We start from the raw sequence: 20,018 nt of genomic DNA, 5'->3' as shown, positions 1-20,018 counted from the left end.
TTTTATAATTTCTTTCAAATTGCTTGCTTATTGGCTCGGAACGGTTCAGGCCTGTGATGATGATCAGAAGAAGTAATCGGGAGAAGCGGTTTGATTATTGGCATTAGGCAACGGCTGCTTTCATCTTGATCTTGGACTGTTCTAATTAGTTAATCATATCGAGATGACTTAACTATAGCCATTATCAGCTATCGTTATTGGTTGCCCACCATCTGCTGGTGCAGAAGAAGATGATCATTAACTGGTTGAAGCATTGTTTCCACCACTATTTCTTCCATGTATGAAAAATTCAAGCTAATAGTCAGCGCAACAGCATAGTATACATACACAAAAATGACCCTCAACCATGCCAAGAGGCCGGTTAGTCATCCCCTGAATATGAAAATAAACATGCGTCGCGCACTCGCTTCCTGCACGATTTCATCCCGTACCAAAGCCCAGGTACACGTAGTAGTATTTTCCTTCGAGTTTAATCATCAGGTTGGAGGGATATGCCCGGGACATGTCGCCGAATCATTGAGGATCTCTTTGTGATTTTCCTTTTATTGGAACTCATTGGAAATCACAACTAATTCACATGATTGGGCCAAATCCAGCACACTACTGCTGTAGAATAATGTGCTTAGGCAGTTAGGTTAGTTACGGCTGATTGAGGTGGATTATGGCAATCCAGTTTTCTGTCAATTGTTCTGTTTAGCTAACCAGATCACTGTCTCACGACTTCTTTTTCATAACAAATTATTATAAAATAAGTTTACTATATTGCACTACAGTTCAGCAACTGCAAAACTGAGCCTTTCATGTACTCTTTTTTTCTTTAAATTACGCCGCGTTTCTGCATCGCACGACACGTGGGCATGAAAAAAAAAATTGACGACAAATATTACAGAAATACCCAGCAACAAAGTGTTCCTTCCTGAATGAAATGCACATGGCGGCAAAAAAAAAATGCTGGAAAAATACTCAAAACCAGTTCGTGGAAGAAAAATAAAATAAACGATGTCGTTATTGAGATAAGATAATGATGATACGGTTAGGAGCAAGGCAAAACAGTTTAAGAAAGAGACGGCGGGCGACGAGCCGAACGGGTCGCCGGCACTCCTCGCTGTCTTAACCATCCATCCATCCATCCGTCCGTCATCGCCGCCGACGATGCGGCAGTCAATTGCCCCACGAACACTTCCGCCACAGATACGGCTGTCGTCGGGGCGCCCCGCTTCAAAACCCAGATGACCCCGCGGACAAGTCACGACGAGCCCGCACAGAACGGCAATGGCGTCCTCCTCCTCCCCGGCGGCTCCGTTGCTCCCACCTTGTCAAGATGAGCAGGATAAGGAGGACGCAGGTGCTCGGAGCGACGGCGGGAGTCAGCGGGAGCAGGTACTGGTTCTTGGCGATTTGAGCTTGGGAATTACTAGCTTGTGGTAGATTGCTGATGAAATCGGTGGCTTCTTGCTTGCTTGTGCTTCGAAGGGGGTGATGCGGAGCTGGGCGGAGGCGGCGCTGCTGTGCTGCGGCGCGGACTGCGGCGACGCGGAGCGGCTGTGGCGCAGGGTGGTGCTGCGCAAGTGGCTCAACGTCGGCGCCGGGTCCGGCGACTCCGACTTCAGCGCCGACGAGTTCGAGGCCGAGGCCGAGACCGACGACGAGGAGCCCGGCCACCAAGGTCCGCCCATCTCCTCTCTTCGGTGATCCATTCCCCCATTTCCTGCGCACGAGCCGCTCTGCTTCGATCCCTTTGGAGGGGGATTTTTTGTGCTTACAGAAATGCAGACCACCACATTGCGAATTTGCAACGCCGATAGCCTCACAATGGATGATTGGCGAGCCTTCCCAGCTCAATTGTTCATTGCTCGCTTTCTCGTCTGAGTTCATGATTCATGAGCGTCCCCAGTTCAGTTCCGTACGGGTATTTTTTTTTTTTTTACAACCGGGCTCACACCCCTTTCCATTAATTTTTGCAATCAACGGAAATACATCAGTCTGAGATTCCAACATTTTTGCTCAAAGTACCAGAATGATAACTCGAACTAAATGGGACTAACCCGAAGGCTACAACTAACTGCAAAAGCATAATGAGCCTGAAAGGGGGAGGAGCGAGCTGGTGCATCATCAGGAAACCCACCGCGTGATGATCCTCGAGCGGACCATCTGCCATGGGGCAAAAACCTGATGACACAGGCAAGCCAAAACCCAACTAAGGATAACCTATTTTTTCCAGAGAAGCAACTACCAGTATGTCTCCACGCCTAGCCAGATAAGACCAAGAGACAGAAGTCCAGCGGGCATCAAACCCCAGTGGATGATATTACCAAACAAGGGAACTCAAAGCATCGAACTCCAGCTAACCAATCTGGATTCCATCCCTGTCGCCCAACCGGAGCCTGTCTCGAGGAAAGGGCCTGTCCGCCAGCACAGCAGCCGCGTGCGCCAATCTCTTCACGCCATCCTGAAGCTTCACCTTGTCTTCTGCCTTGAGCAAACCTGCCCAATATAACATAAACGAGCAGGCAGTGAAAACAGCCTCGAGGGGAGTACGAGCTACATAATTGTCAAAGGTAACTTTATTGCGGAGACCCCAAATCCCCCAACAGATAGCAGCAATGATCATCATATAAAATTGATCCCCTCCTGGGAAAAACCTATAAAACCATGCAAAGCTTTGCCAAAGAGATCGGGGGCAACAAGAAACCCCTACAGTCATCCCCAGCGTGCCCCAAACTGTGCGGGCGAGTGGGCAGGTAAAAAATAGGTGGTTTGCGGTCTCTATGTCTGTGCAAAAAGAACATATAGGATTCCCAGGCCATTTTCGGGTGCGCATATTGTCTCTTGTTAGCACCGCATTCTGGAATAACTGCCATAGAAAGATTTTGATCTTCAATGGAACTGGGGCTTTCCAAATCCACTTATAATTAGGACCAGCCAGGTTTCTTTCCAACCAACCATACATTGACTTTGTCGTAAATTTCCCTTTACTGTTTAAAGCCCATGAAACATTATCTGGGTCATTATTCAATGGGAGTTTTTTCACCTCATCAACCATCCAAGTCCATTGCTCTCCCAACACACCTGACACTCGTCGTCTAAAATCTAGAGTATAGCCCTTCTTCACCCAGGACTCAAGGGTACTCTCCTGATCATGGCAGATGTTAAACAGATCAGGGAATCGATCTTTCAGAACGGTATTTTCTGTCCATGGATCATGCCAGACCCTAGCCAGGTTACCACTATTGATGATGATTTTCCTACCAGCCATATATGAGTCTTTGACCTTCATGATAGCTTTCCAGCAAGGGGAATCAGATACACGACTCCGCACATTGGCTACTGTTTTGTTATTAAAGTATCTAGCTTTGACTATACGCTGCCACAAGCCATCGCTAGTTTCAAGTTTCCACCACCACTTGACAAGCAAAGCTACATTCTGCTTATGAAGATCTTTAACACCCAACCCTCCAATCTTCTTAGATCGACAAACTCTCGCCCATTTAACCATATGATAACCATGTTTCTTGTTCTTCCTCCTCCAGAAGAATCGTCTACGGTGTTTATCCATCTTTTCAATAAAGGTTTTATTGAAAAGAAACATTGACATGAGGTATGATGGAATCCCATCAAGGCTGGAGCTTAGCAAAGTAAGTCTAGCCCCTGAAGATGCCGCATATGCCACCCAGGCATCCAGCTTTTTAATCAGTTTACCATCAAGTATGGCCACGAGTGCCGTGCGGGTCATCTCCCTGGTCGATGGCGACCTCCACCGTGATGTCCGGCTGCTAATCCACTTTCTGCAGACCACCGGTTTCGTTTGGCATATTGCCACACTCGACATTTTTAACCAGGAGAAAAGTTTGGTCGAGGAGTTCGAGGATTCCAAATTCCTGATGCCTTTTTGTTTCGTCTCAAAGCCTGCTTGATTGAGCCAAAAGGGTTAGCAAAAAGTTTGGCTGCTTTTGAACACCGCCTTTTCGAGGCTGCCTTTTTTTTATGCAGAAAGGGGAAAAGAGCAAAGAATGGCTGTTAATTTGTTTTGTGCCTTGTAAATCCATGGCGCTTTATATGCGTAGATTTATTGAGCTTAAATCTGCAGATTGATATCGATGATCATACGTGTTCTGACCGCTATGTTTGCTCCATCTGTGCAGAGAAGTGCTGTTGCTGGGAACACAAACTGTTTGATGAGGAGAGGAGATCGCGTGGACTTGGTGCGGGCACGATTGGTAATTTAATTGTTGTCTCATTTGTTGGAGAAGAATGTATGGACAAAACAGTTGTTGGCAGTTCGATTTTCTTCTATATATTTTCCCCATAAGAGGAATTGGGTCCTACCTTATATCCATGCCAGCAACTAGGCATTGTGTAGTAGTGATAAAAATATCAAAAAATGTGGATAGTGCTTTTCCACTTTCTATGAATCAATATTTCAAAGCAACATTTTTTTAATGATAAAGAACAGACGGTCTGACTTTACATAAAGCCATTTTTTTCAAAGAAATATATGCATGATAATTTAGAAGCACCTGGATGCCTTTTAATATGCGTTTCGACTTGCTATGAAGCCCGTTTTGTTACATTAAACGACCGTCTGGTAAGCCATTCGTTGACGCGCTGCCTTACATACTGACACGAACATATGTTTGACCTTGGTTGACAATTGCTTTATATGCTGATGCAAGCTGTAATTTGTAGGTAATCAAGTGAAGGCTGTGCCTGACAGACTTAAAAGGTGCAATTCAGAGACACTTCGCGCTCAGTATATCGATGTCGCTGAACTCAGGTATAGCTAGTCTTATATATTGCTCCCCTCTTATATTTGGCCTTTTTGACAGTATTTTCATAACATCCTGTGTGGTTACTGAAATAAAATGCTCAATACGCCTGGTTTCTGTCACACAAAACATTTCAGAAGATTTAATACTAACTAATTGAACCTAGCTGCAACTAGGCTAATAAATGCTACTATGGTTGTGTGTTGCTTCCAACCTTCGAGGTTTTACATGCAGGATTTTCGTAGGGACATGGAATGTTGGAGGCAGAGTTCCACCTACTGACTTAGACATTCAAGAATGGCTGGCGATGGAGGAGCCAGCTGATATTTATGTTCTCGGGTAAATCACTGCTAACAAACTTTCAATTGCACGAATCTTCAGTTCTTATTTTGGAAGAAGATATGTGGCACAGATTCACACAAAATAAGCTGTCACAATCTGACATAGGCATAGCAGTTGCAATCTTGGGAAAACTTAAAAAGCTGTTTCTGGATCATCCACTTAAAACATACTCCCTCTGTAACTTAATATAAGATTTTTTTGACACTGTCATAGTGTCTGACAGTGTCAGAAAACGTCTTATATTAAGTTACGGAGGGAGTATCTGAAATTTATTTGGCTATTGGCTGGTATCTAATCAGTTTTTCACCCGTGTCACACCTTAGCTTACTATTTGGCTAAGATGTGATTTGTTGTGCACTACTGCCATTATTTTAGATGAAAGGCCCATGGCCTGCTTTTATTAAAGCCACAGTTCAAGCGGCACCAAACATTCCCTTAGTTTATATTTACCATGAAATTTATGACAATCTTTCAGATTTCAAGAAATTGTCCCACTAAATGCTGGGAATATATTCGGTGCTGAAGATGACCATCCAGTTGTAGTATGGGAACATATCATTCGTGAAACTTTGAATAAGATATGTCCATATAAACCAAAGCATAAATGTGTCAGTGATCCTCCTTCACCATCAAAGTTCAATCCATCAGATTATCTTGTGATGGAAGATGATTTTCTTAGTGAGGCCGACAATGGAAGTGAGGGGGAACTTCATCCATTGATTGGACAAGACATTAATCCAGTTACTAATGATAGTGGCGTTTGTAAAACATATGAATACTCCACCTCTGCTTCCAGTGAAAGAGTTCACGAAGGCGAAGACTTCAGCAAGATGCTTCCAGTAAATACTTCTCATCACTCCCACAACTCAAGTCATACGCTTTTTAGATCTAATCTGAAAGAACCGAGCAACCAAGCCGGTCACTTGGAAAGGCCTGGAATGATTTGGCCTGAACAACAATTGGATATGCAGGTTCATCTTCTTCAGGACAGCACATCAGTTACTTCAGTGAAGACTCTAACAGCTTCTGCGTCTTTCAAATCGAGACATGAGAATTCTAATGGTTTTCCAGAAGATAATCTGGACCATGATGTTAGTATCGATAATAGAGTCGTTGAAAGAAAAAATTCAAATTTCGTACGGATAATAAGCAAGCAAATGGTGGGAATATATCTTTCGGTGTGGGTTCAGAGAGGCCTTAGGAGGCACATTCAGAATTTGAGAGTATCAACTGTAGGTGTAGGCGCGATGGGTTACATCGGTAACAAGGCAAGTGCCAAACTTGATCTTATTTTCTCTCATCATTCATTTTGCATTCATTTGTACTTCATGCCTAAGTTTTCATTTCATTGCCTTGCCTTGTCATCTCATATCAGTTCTTATTAGATTCAGCATGGATACACTTGTTGGATACTATCTGATCTACAAAATCATCTGATGACATTTGTTTCTGCAATGTTCCAGGGATCAATATCAGTCAGCATGTCTATATATCAGACACCCTTTTGTTTTGTATGTTGCCACCTGACATCTGGTGAAAAGGATGGAAATCTAACAAAGAGAAATGCAGATGTTGAAGAAATCCTTCGAAGAACGGTATTTAACCCAGTTCATAGAGTCAGCATGCCTAAGGGAATACATGACCATGAGTAAGTCGGCAAACTTGTGTCGCCTGAATCTTTGCTATCCTCCAATGCAATCATTTTCTCAATTGCTTACATATGCAGCCATTTCATAAATTTCAGAAAGATTATATGGTTTGGGGATCTCAACTACCGAATCAACCTATCATATGAAAGAACACATGAACTTATCTCCAGAAAGGAATGGGATTTATTGTTTGACAATGATCAGGTAATTTAATGGTTCGGTACATAAATTACTACCTGTAGTATTTCCAGCTCACGCTTTTGCTGTGACAGCTAAAGTGGGAACTGATGAAAGGGCGTACATTTGACGGTTGGATCGAAGGGGTGATTAGCTTCCCCCCAACATATAAATACGAATTTAATTCAGATAAGTATGCGGGCGACGAGCCAATATCTGCGAGAAGAAGACCTGCATGGTATGCTACCTGCCTAATTAAGCTCCTGCCTTTTTGTTTCGCACATTTAATCTGATAAGAGCCATCATAGCTCATGTTTGGGCATTAGAACCCAGGATAAATAAATGTTGCATACTTCTGTAGGTGCGACCGGATTCTTTCATACGGAAAGGGCATCAGGTTGGATTCTTACAGAAGGGTGGAGCTTAATCTTTCGGATCACCGCCCGGTGTCCGCTGTCTACATGGCCGAGGTTGAAGTTTTATGCCACAGAAAGTTTCAGAAGGCTGTAACATTCACCAATGTAGAGGTTGAGGATCATCTGTTATTGGAGAGATGAAACACTTGTTGAATGAAGAACCATGGACTGTGAGAGAACATGAAGTTCTTAGCTCATAGGCGCAATGGCCGAAGGGAAATGCCGGTAATTTCAGACAAGTTACCAGAATGTAAAGAAGCAGATAGGGCTGGCAGTTTGATGCATACTAGGGATTGGGTTGTGAGTGTGTGTTTCCGACCAAATTGGTCGTCCCGTAAATGAAAAGAAGAATAAAAGGTAGCCCGACTCCTCAGAAGAGGATGAATTGTTCATATCTAACAGGATCTGCAGAGAAATGAGTGATGTTCTTCCCCTTTTCTTATCGAGGTACTGTTCTTGCTTCTTTTTAATGTTTGATGATGATTAACCACTCAAGATAAAAGCTGGAGCTGCTAAGTACAAACATGTAAACAAAAAAGCAAGTACACTTGAAAATGTTGCCAACAATGGTGCTAGGGCTACTGCGAGAGCAAGCATGGCAGTTTGCACATGGAGACTTGGTTGAGATGGCATCGCCCCAAATGCCGGACTGCGAAGAGTAAACGCAAGCGAGTGATCGGTCGTCGTCTCTGCCGGTGGACACCATGAGCAGCTTAAATGGTCCGGAGTGGCAGCCGGCGTGCACCTGACCCTGGTCGCCGGCAGCGCAGAGCACCGCCCCATTGATGCAGCCTCTGTTCAAGGAAAGGTTCGGTGGAAGAGCCACGCAGCGCCGTTCGCCGGTGACGAGGTCGCACACAACGAACTCTTCCTGCAGCATGTCTTTGAGGAGGGCGCGGCCGTGGCGGTACCCGAGGAAATAGATGTCGTAGCGGCGGTCGCCGAGGCCGTAGCGTCCAAGGCAGAAGCACTCCGTACGGGTGCGGCCTGGAGGGTCCAGGTTGTTGGGGGGTGAAGACGACCTCGTGGTCGCTGCACACGAAGGCGCCGAGGAGGCGGTGGTGGGCGTGAAAGCGGCGGAGGAACTGGGGGTCGGTGGCGACGCGCTGCCACCGCTTGCAGACGGCGGACGCGCGCGGGAGGGAGGATGGATGCGGCGGGAGATGGAGGAGGATCTCCCATAGAACATCGTCGATTTCCGGCAGGGACGCAGGCGCCTCCGGCGAGCTCCCGCGGCGGCTTCGGCTGCGGATCGTTCCGACTCCGGCCTCGCTCGCGTGGGTTTGGGGATGGAGGCGCGGGCTGCGTCGGCGGGCCACTCCGTTGCTCTGCTCGCCCGCGTCGGTCTGGGAACTGAGGCGCGTGCTGCGGCGGCGGCCGGCCATTCCGGCGTTCTTTTCGGCGCCGCCAAGAGGACACACGTGGACGTAGACGTGGTGGAGCAGGCTTTTGCTTCGCCTGAGGTTAAATTTTGTTCTTGCCACTCTAGATTTTACCAATTTTCCTCTTGTCAGTCTAAATTTTGACATTTCACTTTTGCCATTCTTTGTTTTTGACAATTATCACAATTGCCATTTTGTGGCAAAAACAAAATAATTTTATTTCATTTTTGCCACTCTTAGCTTTTGATAATTATCACAATTACCACTCTGAAAATTTTGTTTTTGCCACGGGAATGACAATTGTGATAATTGTCAAAAACTAAGAGTGGCAAAAGCGAAATGTCAAAATCTAGAGTGGCATAAATTTTTTTGGCAAAATCTAGAATGGCAAAAACAAAATTTTCCCGGAAAAGAATCCTATACAACCGGGTCGTACCGAACCGATCGTGAGACCCACTCCCGCGTGCGCCAACTGGCCGTCCGAATCTCAACGCATCGTTCCTCGCCCGACCTCTGCCCACCTCGTTTCCCATGTTTCATGCCCGTCCTTTCAGCTTCTAAGGGCGTGTTTGGTTGACCCAACCAGGCCCGCGCGAGAAGGGAACGGCCTATTTGGTTGCCTGCTTTTACTACTGGGCCTGCATCGCACGTTTTTTAAAGCACCTTTGGGCTTGGCTCGCTGGCGGGAGCTCCTATACGGCGCTGCAGGCGCCCGTTTGCGCTCCTGGCGCCTGCAGCGTCCCGTGCTGGGCCGGCCCACGAAACGTGCGGTCGTGAAACGCAAAAAGCTCGCCAAAAACGCAAAAATATATTGCTCACTACAGGTTTCGAACTCAACACATCAACTTCACGAACCGGTGCCGCTAGCGAGATGGGATACTTACCATTTGTGATTTGTACCAGAGGTAAATATCTAATAACAAGGGAGCAATGCTATTTTATTGCACAGAACCATTCATCTATTGTACGACTTAATTGTTTTGAATTATTTGGTAAAAAGATCGCGATTTTGAAAAAAGTTCTTCATATTGGAAGAAAAGTTCACAGACCTGAAAAACGCTTATTGATTTTTCAAAAAAGTTCATCGACTTCTGGTAGAAAGGTTCATCGAATTTGTAAAAATGTTCACAGATTTTGAACAGAGAAAATAATGGAATTTGAAAACTGTTCATCGAATTCGAGAAAGGTTCATCTATTTTGATAAAAAGTTCAGCGATTTGAAAAAGGTTCATCGAATTTGAAAGAACCTTAATCAATTTTCAAAAAAGTTCATCGAATTGGAAAAAAATCATAAAACTTGAAAAAAGTTCATCTAATTTGAAAAAAGTTCACAACTTTGAAAAAATTTCATAGATTTTGAAAAAAGTTCACAACTTTGAAAAAAGTCCATCGATTTTTAAAAAAGTTCATCAATTTTGAAAAAAAAGTTCATCAATTTTGAATTTTTTGATCAAATATGAAAAATAGTTCACTAATTTTGAAAAACGTTCGTCGATTTTGAAGACAGTTCATCAATTTAGAAAAAAAAGTTCATAAAAAATGAAAACAAAAGTTCATCAATTGGAAAAAAGATCATCAAATTTGAAAATAAGTTCACAAATTTTAAAAAGTACGTCCATTTTACAAAAGGAAGTACGCCAACCAGGAAGAATGAAAAAGAAAAAAGGAAAAGAAGAAGAAGAAGAAGAAAAGAGGAAAGGAGCAAAAGAAGGAAAGATAAGCTTAGTCACGATGAACCTTGGTGGCTGGGTGGTCTATGCACTGTAGTTTAAATCAGGAGATCGCTAGTTCGAGTCGCAGTATACATATGCACCATTTTTTCGTTTTGAAGAAACAGAAATAGAAAGTTGATGGGCCGGCCCAGCTCGCAGCGCTGCAGGCCCCGTTAGCAAAATGAGCTATAACTGGCGCCTGCAGCGCCAAATAGGAAACACCCTCGCTGGCAACGCAGAAATCAGCAGTTTTTCTCGAGCCAGGCCGAGCGAAAGCGCAACGAGCGGCCCCCTGGAGAAACAGGAGGGATGCGAGTTGTTTACCTAGTGTGTTCTTCAACCTCTATTAAGCTCCTCCCTTATCTCTTCTCTTCCATGCCCCTCTGATCTACACAGCTCGCAGCGCTGCAGGCGCCCGTTAGCAAAATGAGCTATAACTGGCGCCTGCAGCGCCAAATAGGAAATGCCCTCGCTGGCAACGCAGGAATCGGCAGTTTCTCTCGAGCCAGGCCGAGCGAAAGCGCAGCGAGCGGCCCCCTGAGAAACAGGAGGGATGGGAGTTGTTTACCTATGTGTTCTTCAACCTCCATTAAGCTCCTCCCTAATCTCTTCTCTTCCATGCCCCTCTGATCTACACAACGGTGCTTCAGTTCGAGGTAAGCTCTACATGAAAAAGATGCACCTCGATGCTACGGTTCCATTCAGGCGATCGGTTCGTAGTTTCGTCGGCCGTAAGTTCTTAATCTTGTGTTCCCGTTTGAAGCTGTTCTTCACGAATTTTGTCAGATTCGTCACGCACGATCGATCATTTGAGTTTTCCTTTGACCAGCAACCTAATCTCGCAGTTCCTCACAACATTCGTGTTGTAAGTTTTTGGTTTCGACGATCGTAGCTTCATCTCTCTTTGAGCAGCAGTTTACTGCACTGACAATCCTGACGTGCTTGTGCTGCTGCTGCGGCTAGTGGTGCTGCAGCGGCGCGGCCTCGACGAGGAGCGCCGCGCAGCAGGCGGCGACGGCGAGCAGAGCCGCCGCTGGCGCAGACGGTTTGGTCCCCGCCCCATTTGTCTCTCTCGCCGGCGTTGTGCTCCGCTCCGGGATGGCAGGCGGCCGGTGACCCTCCTTCGACCTCCCTTCTTGACCGCCTCAGTCACCAGCGCGAATCAAGACGGCCGCGACCCAGGGCGTAGCTGTGGGAGCAAGCTGGAGGGAGCAGCGACCAATTGAGAGAGGCCGGCCCTGGTTTGCTTGCTCAGCTCGCAGCCAAGTCAGTGCTGCTTGCTATTGCTAGTCGACGGTGTCGCTCACCGTGCCGCCGACGGGGTCGCTCGTCGACGACTCGATGCTCGTCATGTCAGACATGGCGCCACAACCACTATCCACCGCAGTCGCCATGGTCCGGCGCACACTGCATTTCTTCTCCTCGTCCCTCTGCTAGCTCTTAATCATGTGTGCTAAGTGCAAGTGCTAACTCTTAATCACATCCCATGTGGGCAACCAAACACCGTGTTCATGTGCCACTTGGACTAATGCAGGCAACCAAATAGAGTGCACTTGGGTATTATCTAATGCAGCGATCCTCGATGCAGGCAACCAAACAACTTGCAGATGACGTATTTGGAGCTGTTTTTGCTCACCCAGGCTGGGTTGAGAAGTGTATGCAATGCGACTACTGTTTGAAACTTGAACCAAACACGCCCTAAACTAATTCATCTTCCAAAACAGAAAACCCATCTCCATCTCTTTCATCTCGCCGTCGACGGCTTGGCAAGATGGCGCCACCCGATGACAGCAGCGAGGCACCGGATCGTGGAACATATACTAGTGCCCTCTTCCTATGAAAGTCGGACGACCAGTTAGTTGGCGCACGCGGGAATGGGTCTCATGATCGGGTCGGTACGACCCGGTCGTATAGGATTTTTTTTTGGTTTTGGTCAAGGCCCCTGATATTAGGCCTCTCGTTCGTTCATTCGTTCGGCCTAATCAAGCATTAGATTTTTTTTGAACAAGTAATTAAGCATTGTTAATCAAGCATTTGGAAAATGTTAAATGTGTATAGGAAAATGCTGGCCATGGATTTAAAAATATGATTTTTTATCATGCATATAAATATTTTAGTCAAGCATTTGAAAAATGTTGAACAATTATTTGAAAAATGTTAATCAGGCATTTCGAAAATGTTAATTGTGCATAAGAAATGTTGACCATGTACTAAAACATGTTAATCTTTTATTTGAAAATGTTAAACAAACATTTAAAAAGTATAAAAAAATGATGACTATGTATTAAAAATGTTAATCTTGTATTTTTTAATTTTTTTTTGAACACATTACAGACGCAAGCGCCCATATATACGCGCATACACTCACCCCCTATGAACGCACGCGCACACACACACCCTACCCCTATGAGCACCTCCGAGAGACTGAGCCGACATATCATCTTGAGATTTACGAAGTCACCGTAGGCGCCTCGTCGTCGACGGGACGTCTCCTCCCACTGAAAGCGCATCGCCGGAAATCCTGAAGACGAACGTCTCCTCCCACTGAACGCTCATCGCCAGAAATCCTGAAATAAATCCAGGAATAATGCGAGCACCAGGACTTGAACCCTGATGGGCTAAGGATACAACTGTTTCTCTAATCATCCAACCACAGGTTGGTTCGCTGTTAATTTGTATTGAAATATGTTAATCAATGATTGAAAAATGTGTATAGAAAAGTGTTCACCATTTATTAAAAAATGTTAAATTTGTATTGGAAATTTTAAAGTATATACTCAAAAAATTTCGTTGACATATACAAAAAATGTAGAATGAAAAAAAAAACAAATAAGGAAAATCAATAGAAACAATGAAAGGCACAAAGAAAAACAAAAAGAAAAAAGAAAATAGAGAAGAAAAAAAAGAAAAAGGAAAACAAAACAAAACCGAATAAATCAGAAGAAAAACATGAAAAGAAAAAACAGTGAAAACAAAGAAAGAAAACAAGACAAACCGATGGAAAAAAGAAAGACAAACAAAAACAAAAAGGGGGAAATCAATGCAAAAGCAGCTCTTTTACGCTCATGTAGGTTGCGCCTTAGTAGTTTACACGAAACTGAAGCTGGCTTGAGTTGCCGTCAGCCAGGAGACCCGGGTTCAAATCCTGATTTCTCCCTTTTATTTCTCTCTTTCTTTTAAATATGTGCTAAGAGGTCGACCCAATAGTTAGAGCGTCGGGGCATTTGCTTTAATACTCATGTAAAGCGAGATATAGTAGCCGCGGTTTAGGAGCTCAAAATTTAGCGAAGTATGCTATAATTGGGGTTGGGCTGTCATATTTAGTTAGGCCACCCAGTTGATTTTTCGTCTTTAGCCAGACGTTCATTATCTTTAGATCAAGGTGGCCTTACTTGGCTGGGTCATCCCATGATCCCAACATTATTCCTGTAAATGTGACCTTTAAGTAATGAAGTCTGGCTTTTGCCCTTGTGAACATTGTGACGACTTGAATAAAGCTTTAGGAGATAGTTTAAAATAATCTAGAAGAGGGAATTGTTCTAAAAAAGCAAATATGTGCGCAGTTTGGAGTTCGCTCATCTCTGAAGGTTGACAAGGAGCGGATGTCCGATTCCACAACTGTACATCTCAATAGTAAAACCCTAAATTCATACAACTACATGCATCGTGAACTAATTCTATGTAATCTCGCACACAGCGTTCGACTACTACATTAATACATGTCATCGGACTATAAACAATTGGCATATTGTACATAGCTATGAAGAAAGATCATTCACGGTTGCCCTTACCCTTTTGGTTGGTCTTGGTGTCTTTATCACGGAAGCATCACTACTAGGAAAAACCTTATACACAGAACTTTAGCAGTAGCGCGTGTTAAAAAACCATGCTAGTGCTAAGTAGCAGTAGCGCGCTGGCGTAAACCGCGCTATAGATAGAATTATAGCAATAGCGTGGCTGAAAATAAAAGTGCTACTACTAAAATTCCCACTGCTTAGCCGATAGGCTACACATAGTAGTAGCGATCTACGGTGGACAACGCTACTGCTACATGCTTTGTAGCAGCGCGTTTACGCAGAAAGGCGCTACTGATAAAAGAAATAAAAATAAATGGAAAGCAAATAGAAAAGTAAATGAAAATGAAAGAAATAGAAAAAGGAGAAAGGAAAAAAAATATGTAAAGGAAAATAAATGAAAAAGCGGAAAAAAGAGAAAATAATAGCAGTAGCGCATATCCAGGAACGCGCTATAGCTAACTTAGTAGTAGCACACTTCCTGGAAAGCGCTACTGCTACTTTTGACTTAACCACGTGGTTCGTTCTTCCCCACGGCTACTTCCCTCAAATCCCAACTCCTTCGCTGTCGCCGCCGTCGTCGCCCGTCGGCTGCCGCGGGCTCTCCCGTCGCTCTCTGCACACCCTCGACGCCGCCCCCGACCCCGGATTCGACGCCGCCCCCGACCCCGACCTCGACGCCGCCCTCCGCCATGCGCCCGAGCCCCGACCCCGACCTCGACGCCGCCTGCCCCTCCCTCGCCGCAGGCACCCGAGGTGAGCACGCCTGCTCCTCCTCCTCCCCTACCTCTGCGTAGGGTTCTTCAAATTTTAATTGCATCAAACTAGTTAGGGTTCATCTATTGCATCAAATTTCGGATTATCCGCTACCACTTTCCACCCCTAGGTTCATCAAATTAGATGGTAATTAGGGCATTAGTTCCTAGGTACTAATTAGTTAGTAAGAACTAGGTACTAATTAGGTACTAGTTTATTTTTATTTATAGTAAGTTTATTTTTAGTAAGAACTAGTTGAATTAATAGAACTAGTTGAACATGTCACATTTCTTGTTATTTTTTTAGTTAAAACAATTATTCCCGCATCGACGTCGATGATGCCTATCCCGCATCCTCGTCGTCGAATCGGCGAAGGACACCTGCTTGACTAGATGAGCCATGTTTGGGATTGGGCTCCGCCGGGCTGGTACTGGGAGGCGCTACCTACCGGGGGCGCAGCTTGGTGAGGAGTCAGCCCGTCGTTGACCCGGACCTTCTTTGGTGGCTTGAGGATCTTCATACTGTCAAGACAAATTATTATTCTGGACTTAAAAATCTTAGTACTCACAACGTGCGACCAATAGTGTTCGTATTGAACTACGGTCACATCTATTTAGGAAAGATGGTAATTTTTTTAGTATTTGTCCTTAGTGCATCTTTTGCATATATTATTTTTTAAGCTAAACTTCATTGCTAAGTATGTTACTATACGATGTTCTTCAACAGGGACTCCCGATGAATGTTGTGCCTCATTGGATCGAGACTAAAGGTCGCATGAGAATGGTTAACTTATGGCCAAGACATCCTACAATGCACTTTAGTGCATTCAGGATTTCTAAAAGTGAGGAATGCTTAATAGTGAAAGACTGGAGCAAAATTATGAATGATCGCAAAGAAGTACTAGGGGCAGCAATCAGAAGCGCAACCCATGATTAGGAGACAGGTTCATCTACATGCTCCAACATAATGAAGCAGGAGTGCTACACATGTTTTATGCTATTTTACCTGAAAGAGAGCAGCAAGAGTGATTAGCTAGCTAGAAATGAGTTTGAAGATGATGATGTGCTACACTATGACTATGATGATTAAATAGCTAGTGTTGATGGTAATGACTATGATGATTATTATTAGCCAGTGTTGGTGGTGATTAGATAGCTACCACAACTAGTGTCGGTGGTGATTAGCTAGCTAGAATGAGTTTGAAGTTGATGATGTGCTACACTATGACTATGATGATTAAATAGCTACTGTTGGTGGTAATGACTACGATGATGATTAAATAGCTTGTGTTGGCGGATTAGATTCAAGTGGAGACAACATTAGGTGCATATCAAAAGTACTACTAGTCCAAACTAGATCAAATTTGGATTAGTAGTATACTTTTGACATGCACCACCTGTTGCCTCGACTTGAACCTAATCCACCTTCATTTGACACACTGTTATGGACATAATGATATAAACCTCATAATTAATATTGTACCAAAATTTGTATAACGGCATATAAATATAATAATAATAATAGTAATAATAATAAAAAAATACTAGTAGCGATGGAGAGTAAACACGCTCCTACTAGCTAGATTAGCAGTAACGCGGGAGTGAACACACGTTGCGGCTATATGTCTTAGCAGTAGCGTGTGTCAAGCGCGCTACTGCTAAGTAATAGCTATAGTGCCTTACTAGTAGCGCGGTGTCCCGCATTACTAGTAGGCATTAAACCCGCACTACTACTAGGGTTTTCCCTAGTAGTGCATCACTCGAAGACGAGAAATGAATCGAGTCGGATTTGCTTATTGTCGGAGCAGTCCAATCTATCACTGTTGTACCTCCATGGCACGGGCCGCCCCGTTTTGCTCTCGGGTGAGGACGTGTGCTCCTTCTTTGCCGGCTCTGGAGGATGCGCGCACGGATGGCTTCCTCGTCTAAGGCATCATGAGACGTCGCCTCTGCCTCTGCCACGTCGGCAGTGAAGCGGGCCTCCGCCTCCCGCCCCCAGCGCCACACCACGGGCACACCGCCACCTATAACCCCCGTACGCCTCCACCCAGAGTTGGGAGGTAGATGGACCTTATCATGTAGGATGAGGAAGAGAGCACATGCCTCGAGCTTCTAGCCCCAGTGGATCCGAGCACCATTTGCGCCAATCAATGGATTCCCGTCAGATCGACTTCAACCTTGGTCGGGCACACTCCTCCTGGGAGTGGTAGAGGGACATGCAAATGACAATCGCCTCCTCGTCCCAGCATGGAACAACACCCAGATCAGGAGATCTCAGAATTGGATCCGTTGCCCTACATGCCGAAGAAGACCAAAGATCGTCGGAATGGAGCTTGGGGGCAGAGTGGAGTGGCTAGGATTTGGTTCGCGATGCGGACGGGGACAAATATACATGCCGTCGAGGTGGGCCACCGTGGGCTAGATGCGATGTGGCAGAAGAGCCGGGTTGTTTTTTCTCTTTTCATTTTTGTTGTTTCTTTGCAAGCTTATTTTTATTTCAAAAAAATGTTATAAATTTTTTAATATTGGTCACAAAATTCAAAAAAGTGTAGGATTTCCAAATGTTCCCATTTTTCAAATTTGTTCATAAGTTCTTAAATTGTCTAAGAATTTCAAAAAATGTTGGTGTTTTAAAATTTTGTTTAGAGTTTAAAAAAGTATTCACTTTATTTAAAATTTTGTCCGCAAAATAAAAAATGTTCGGAATTTCGAAAGATGTTGGTGTTTTCTGAAATTATTTGGAATTTAAAAAATGTTCTTGTTTCTCAGAAAATATTCAAAAGTTTAAACAATTGGTTGCATTTAAGAATATATTCGCTTTTCATTAAAAAAATGTTTGTTTTTTCAAAACTTGTTCCATTAAGAAAAAGAAATTGTGGCTATAGCAGCCCGGTTTGCTACAGTAGACCAGAAACTATAAATCCATCCTACTACCACAGTGGCCGTGCGCTAGCGGTAATGCATCCCAGTCACTACAAATATCCGGTCCCTACAGATAATTAAGGGTTATATCATACAAAGGTCATTTCTCACTCCTCACCTTCTCGAGTGTTGACAAATCATATACGTCACTTGTCACAACCTAGGAAGTTTTCCTTTTTTTCATAGTCTCAAAACATTTTTTCTCTTGAACCGTGTGTCTAAATAATGAACTGTTTTTACTGTTAGATTTCTTGCATCGAGATCTTCAAAACTAAATTCATGTTAATATGTTTTGATGATTTTTTTCTACACAAAAGAAACTAGGGTAAAAACAAAAACCAAAAAGAACAAGTATCGGAAAAAAAACTGAAATCCAAGAGAATGAATACTGAAAAAACCAGAAGGAAAAATGGAGCCCAGAAGCACGGTTGCGGTTTTCACTTTTTTGGGAAGCACATGCTGTGTTTTTTCCTTCTTTTTCAGAGAAGTATAGGTTGTGCTTCTCATGAAAGCACAACCGTGATTCAGGTAGAAACACGTGCTAAGCTTCACTTTTCGAGAAGCACAATTGCTCGTGGAAGCCCATATTTTTTTGAGAATCACAACTCTTGTGGAAGCCCATAATTTTTTTTGAGAAGCACAGCTGCGCTTCGCAAAAAATAAAATTTTAAAACCCAATTTTTTCCCTCCAAGACCTAGAAAAAACCAGGCTAAAACCGAAAAGCCGAAACCCCCAAAAACAACCATCTAAAATCTGGAAACGTGTGTCAAAAAATACGAAGACCGAAATTCAGAGGGAGCAGTGAGCACTGAACACGCGAGGCGGCAACTACACCAGTTGATGCGCTCTCAAGCCAAAAAAGATGACCTCACCGGCTCCCCAAGGGGCAACTGTTGGTTGGTTGCTCTGCTTTTTTTTTCAGACAAGGTTAGCTGCCCTACTAACACGCGATAGGCCGGCCCACCAGGCAACCCTCTGTGCGGCCACCCTCCTATTTGATGCAGTAAGCGGCATATAGGATCGCACCAACATCGTCGATTTGTCTCAAAAAAAAAACCAACATCGTCGATTGAAGAAAAAGTTAAGTCATCTCCTAGCACAGCGGCGCTCTGTTCCCCCAAATCCCACAACCCCCTTCTCGCCGGCGGTGCCTACTCTGATCTCGGGCTGAGTTTCTCCGGCCACCGCCGCCCTCATCCCCGTATCCAAGGAGGTTCCGGCGTCGATGCGGACTCGCGTATCCAGTCGCAGTCGCATGCCACCACCACGCGCCTGCACCGCATCTATCTAGGTGATGCATAGCAACGAGAGGGGAGAGTGTTGTCTACGTACCCTCGTAGACCGAAAGCAGAAGCGTTATGACAACGCGGTTGATGCAGTCGTACGTCTTCACGATCCGACCGATCCTAGCACCGAAGGTACGTCACCCCCACGATCTACACACGTTCAGCTCGGTGACGTCCCACGAACTCTAGATCCAGCTGAGGTCGAGGGAGAGTTTCGTCAGCACGACAGGGTGATGACGGTGATGATGAAGTTATCGACGCAGGGCTTCGCCTAAGCACTACAACGATATGACCGAGGTGGAAATCTATGGAGGGGGGGCACCACACACGGCTAAACAATCAACTTGTGTGTCTATGGGGTGCCCCCTCCCCCGTATATAGAGGAGTGGAGGAGGGGAGGGCCGACCCTCTATATGGAGCGCCCAAGGGGGGGGGAGTCCTACTCCCAGTAGGAGTAGGTTTCCCCTTTTCCATAGTTGGAGTAGGAAAAGAAGGAAGAGGGAGAGGGAGAGAAGGAAAGGGGGGCCGGTCCCCCTCCCAATTCGGATTGGGCTTGGGGGGGGGGAGCCCCCACCTTGGCCGCCTCCTCCTTTCTTCCACCATGGCCCATTAAGGCCCATTAACTCCCCGGGGGGTTCCGGTAACCTCCTGATACTCCGAAAAAATGCCCGAACCACTCGGAACCTTTCCGGTGTCCAAACATAGCCTTCCAATATATCAATCTTTATGTCTCGACCATTTCGAGACTCCTCATCATGTTCGTGATCACATCCGGGACTCTGAACAACCTTTGGTACATCAAAACACACAAACTCA

At 44.8% G+C, this 20,018-nt stretch overlaps 1 protein-coding gene across 3 annotated transcripts; it reads left to right on the top strand.

The window, feature by feature from the left end:
* Positions 1-1,074: 1,074 nt before the first annotated feature.
* LOC123142246 (type I inositol polyphosphate 5-phosphatase 1) lies at positions 1,075-7,800 on the top strand. 3 transcript variants are annotated; one of them, XM_044561249.1, is made up of 11 exons: positions 1,076-1,380; positions 1,474-1,666; positions 4,143-4,217; positions 4,687-4,774; positions 5,001-5,105; positions 5,584-5,947; positions 6,080-6,376; positions 6,572-6,756; positions 6,835-6,961; positions 7,030-7,172; positions 7,296-7,800. In XM_044561249.1, the coding sequence occupies exons 1-11, from the start codon at positions 1,273-1,275 to the stop codon at positions 7,489-7,491; spliced, it is 1,881 nt and encodes a 626-aa protein (XP_044417184.1). In that variant the 5' UTR covers positions 1,076-1,272; the 3' UTR covers positions 7,492-7,800. The 3 variants fall into 3 exon arrangements, with proteins under 3 accessions (XP_044417172.1, XP_044417184.1, XP_044417179.1); XM_044561237.1 differs by having other exon boundaries at positions 1,075-1,380; positions 5,584-6,376; XM_044561244.1 differs by having other exon boundaries at positions 1,077-1,380; positions 5,584-6,376; positions 6,853-6,961.
* The last annotated feature ends 12,218 nt before the right edge of the window (positions 7,801-20,018 follow it).

The sequence above is a fragment of the Triticum aestivum genome, chromosome 1B, assembly GCF_018294505.1.
Source record: "Triticum aestivum cultivar Chinese Spring chromosome 1B, IWGSC CS RefSeq v2.1, whole genome shotgun sequence".
NCBI classification, from domain to species: Eukaryota; Viridiplantae; Streptophyta; class Magnoliopsida; order Poales; family Poaceae; genus Triticum; species Triticum aestivum.
Note: the sequence above shows the minus strand (reverse complement) of the source record. Positions and strands in the feature narration are given on the sequence as shown.

Coding starts and splice junctions, on each gene's coding strand:
- LOC123142246 (XM_044561237.1), top strand. CDS start 1,273: ATGGCGTCCTCCTCCTCCCCGGCGGCTCCGTTGCTCCCACCTTGTCAA. Junction 6,757..6,834: donor AAGGGAATACATGACCATGA/GTAAGTCGGCAA, acceptor TTACATATGCAG/CCATTTCATAAATTTCAGAA. Junction 6,962..7,029: donor TATTGTTTGACAATGATCAG/GTAATTTAATGG, acceptor TTGCTGTGACAG/CTAAAGTGGGAACTGATGAA.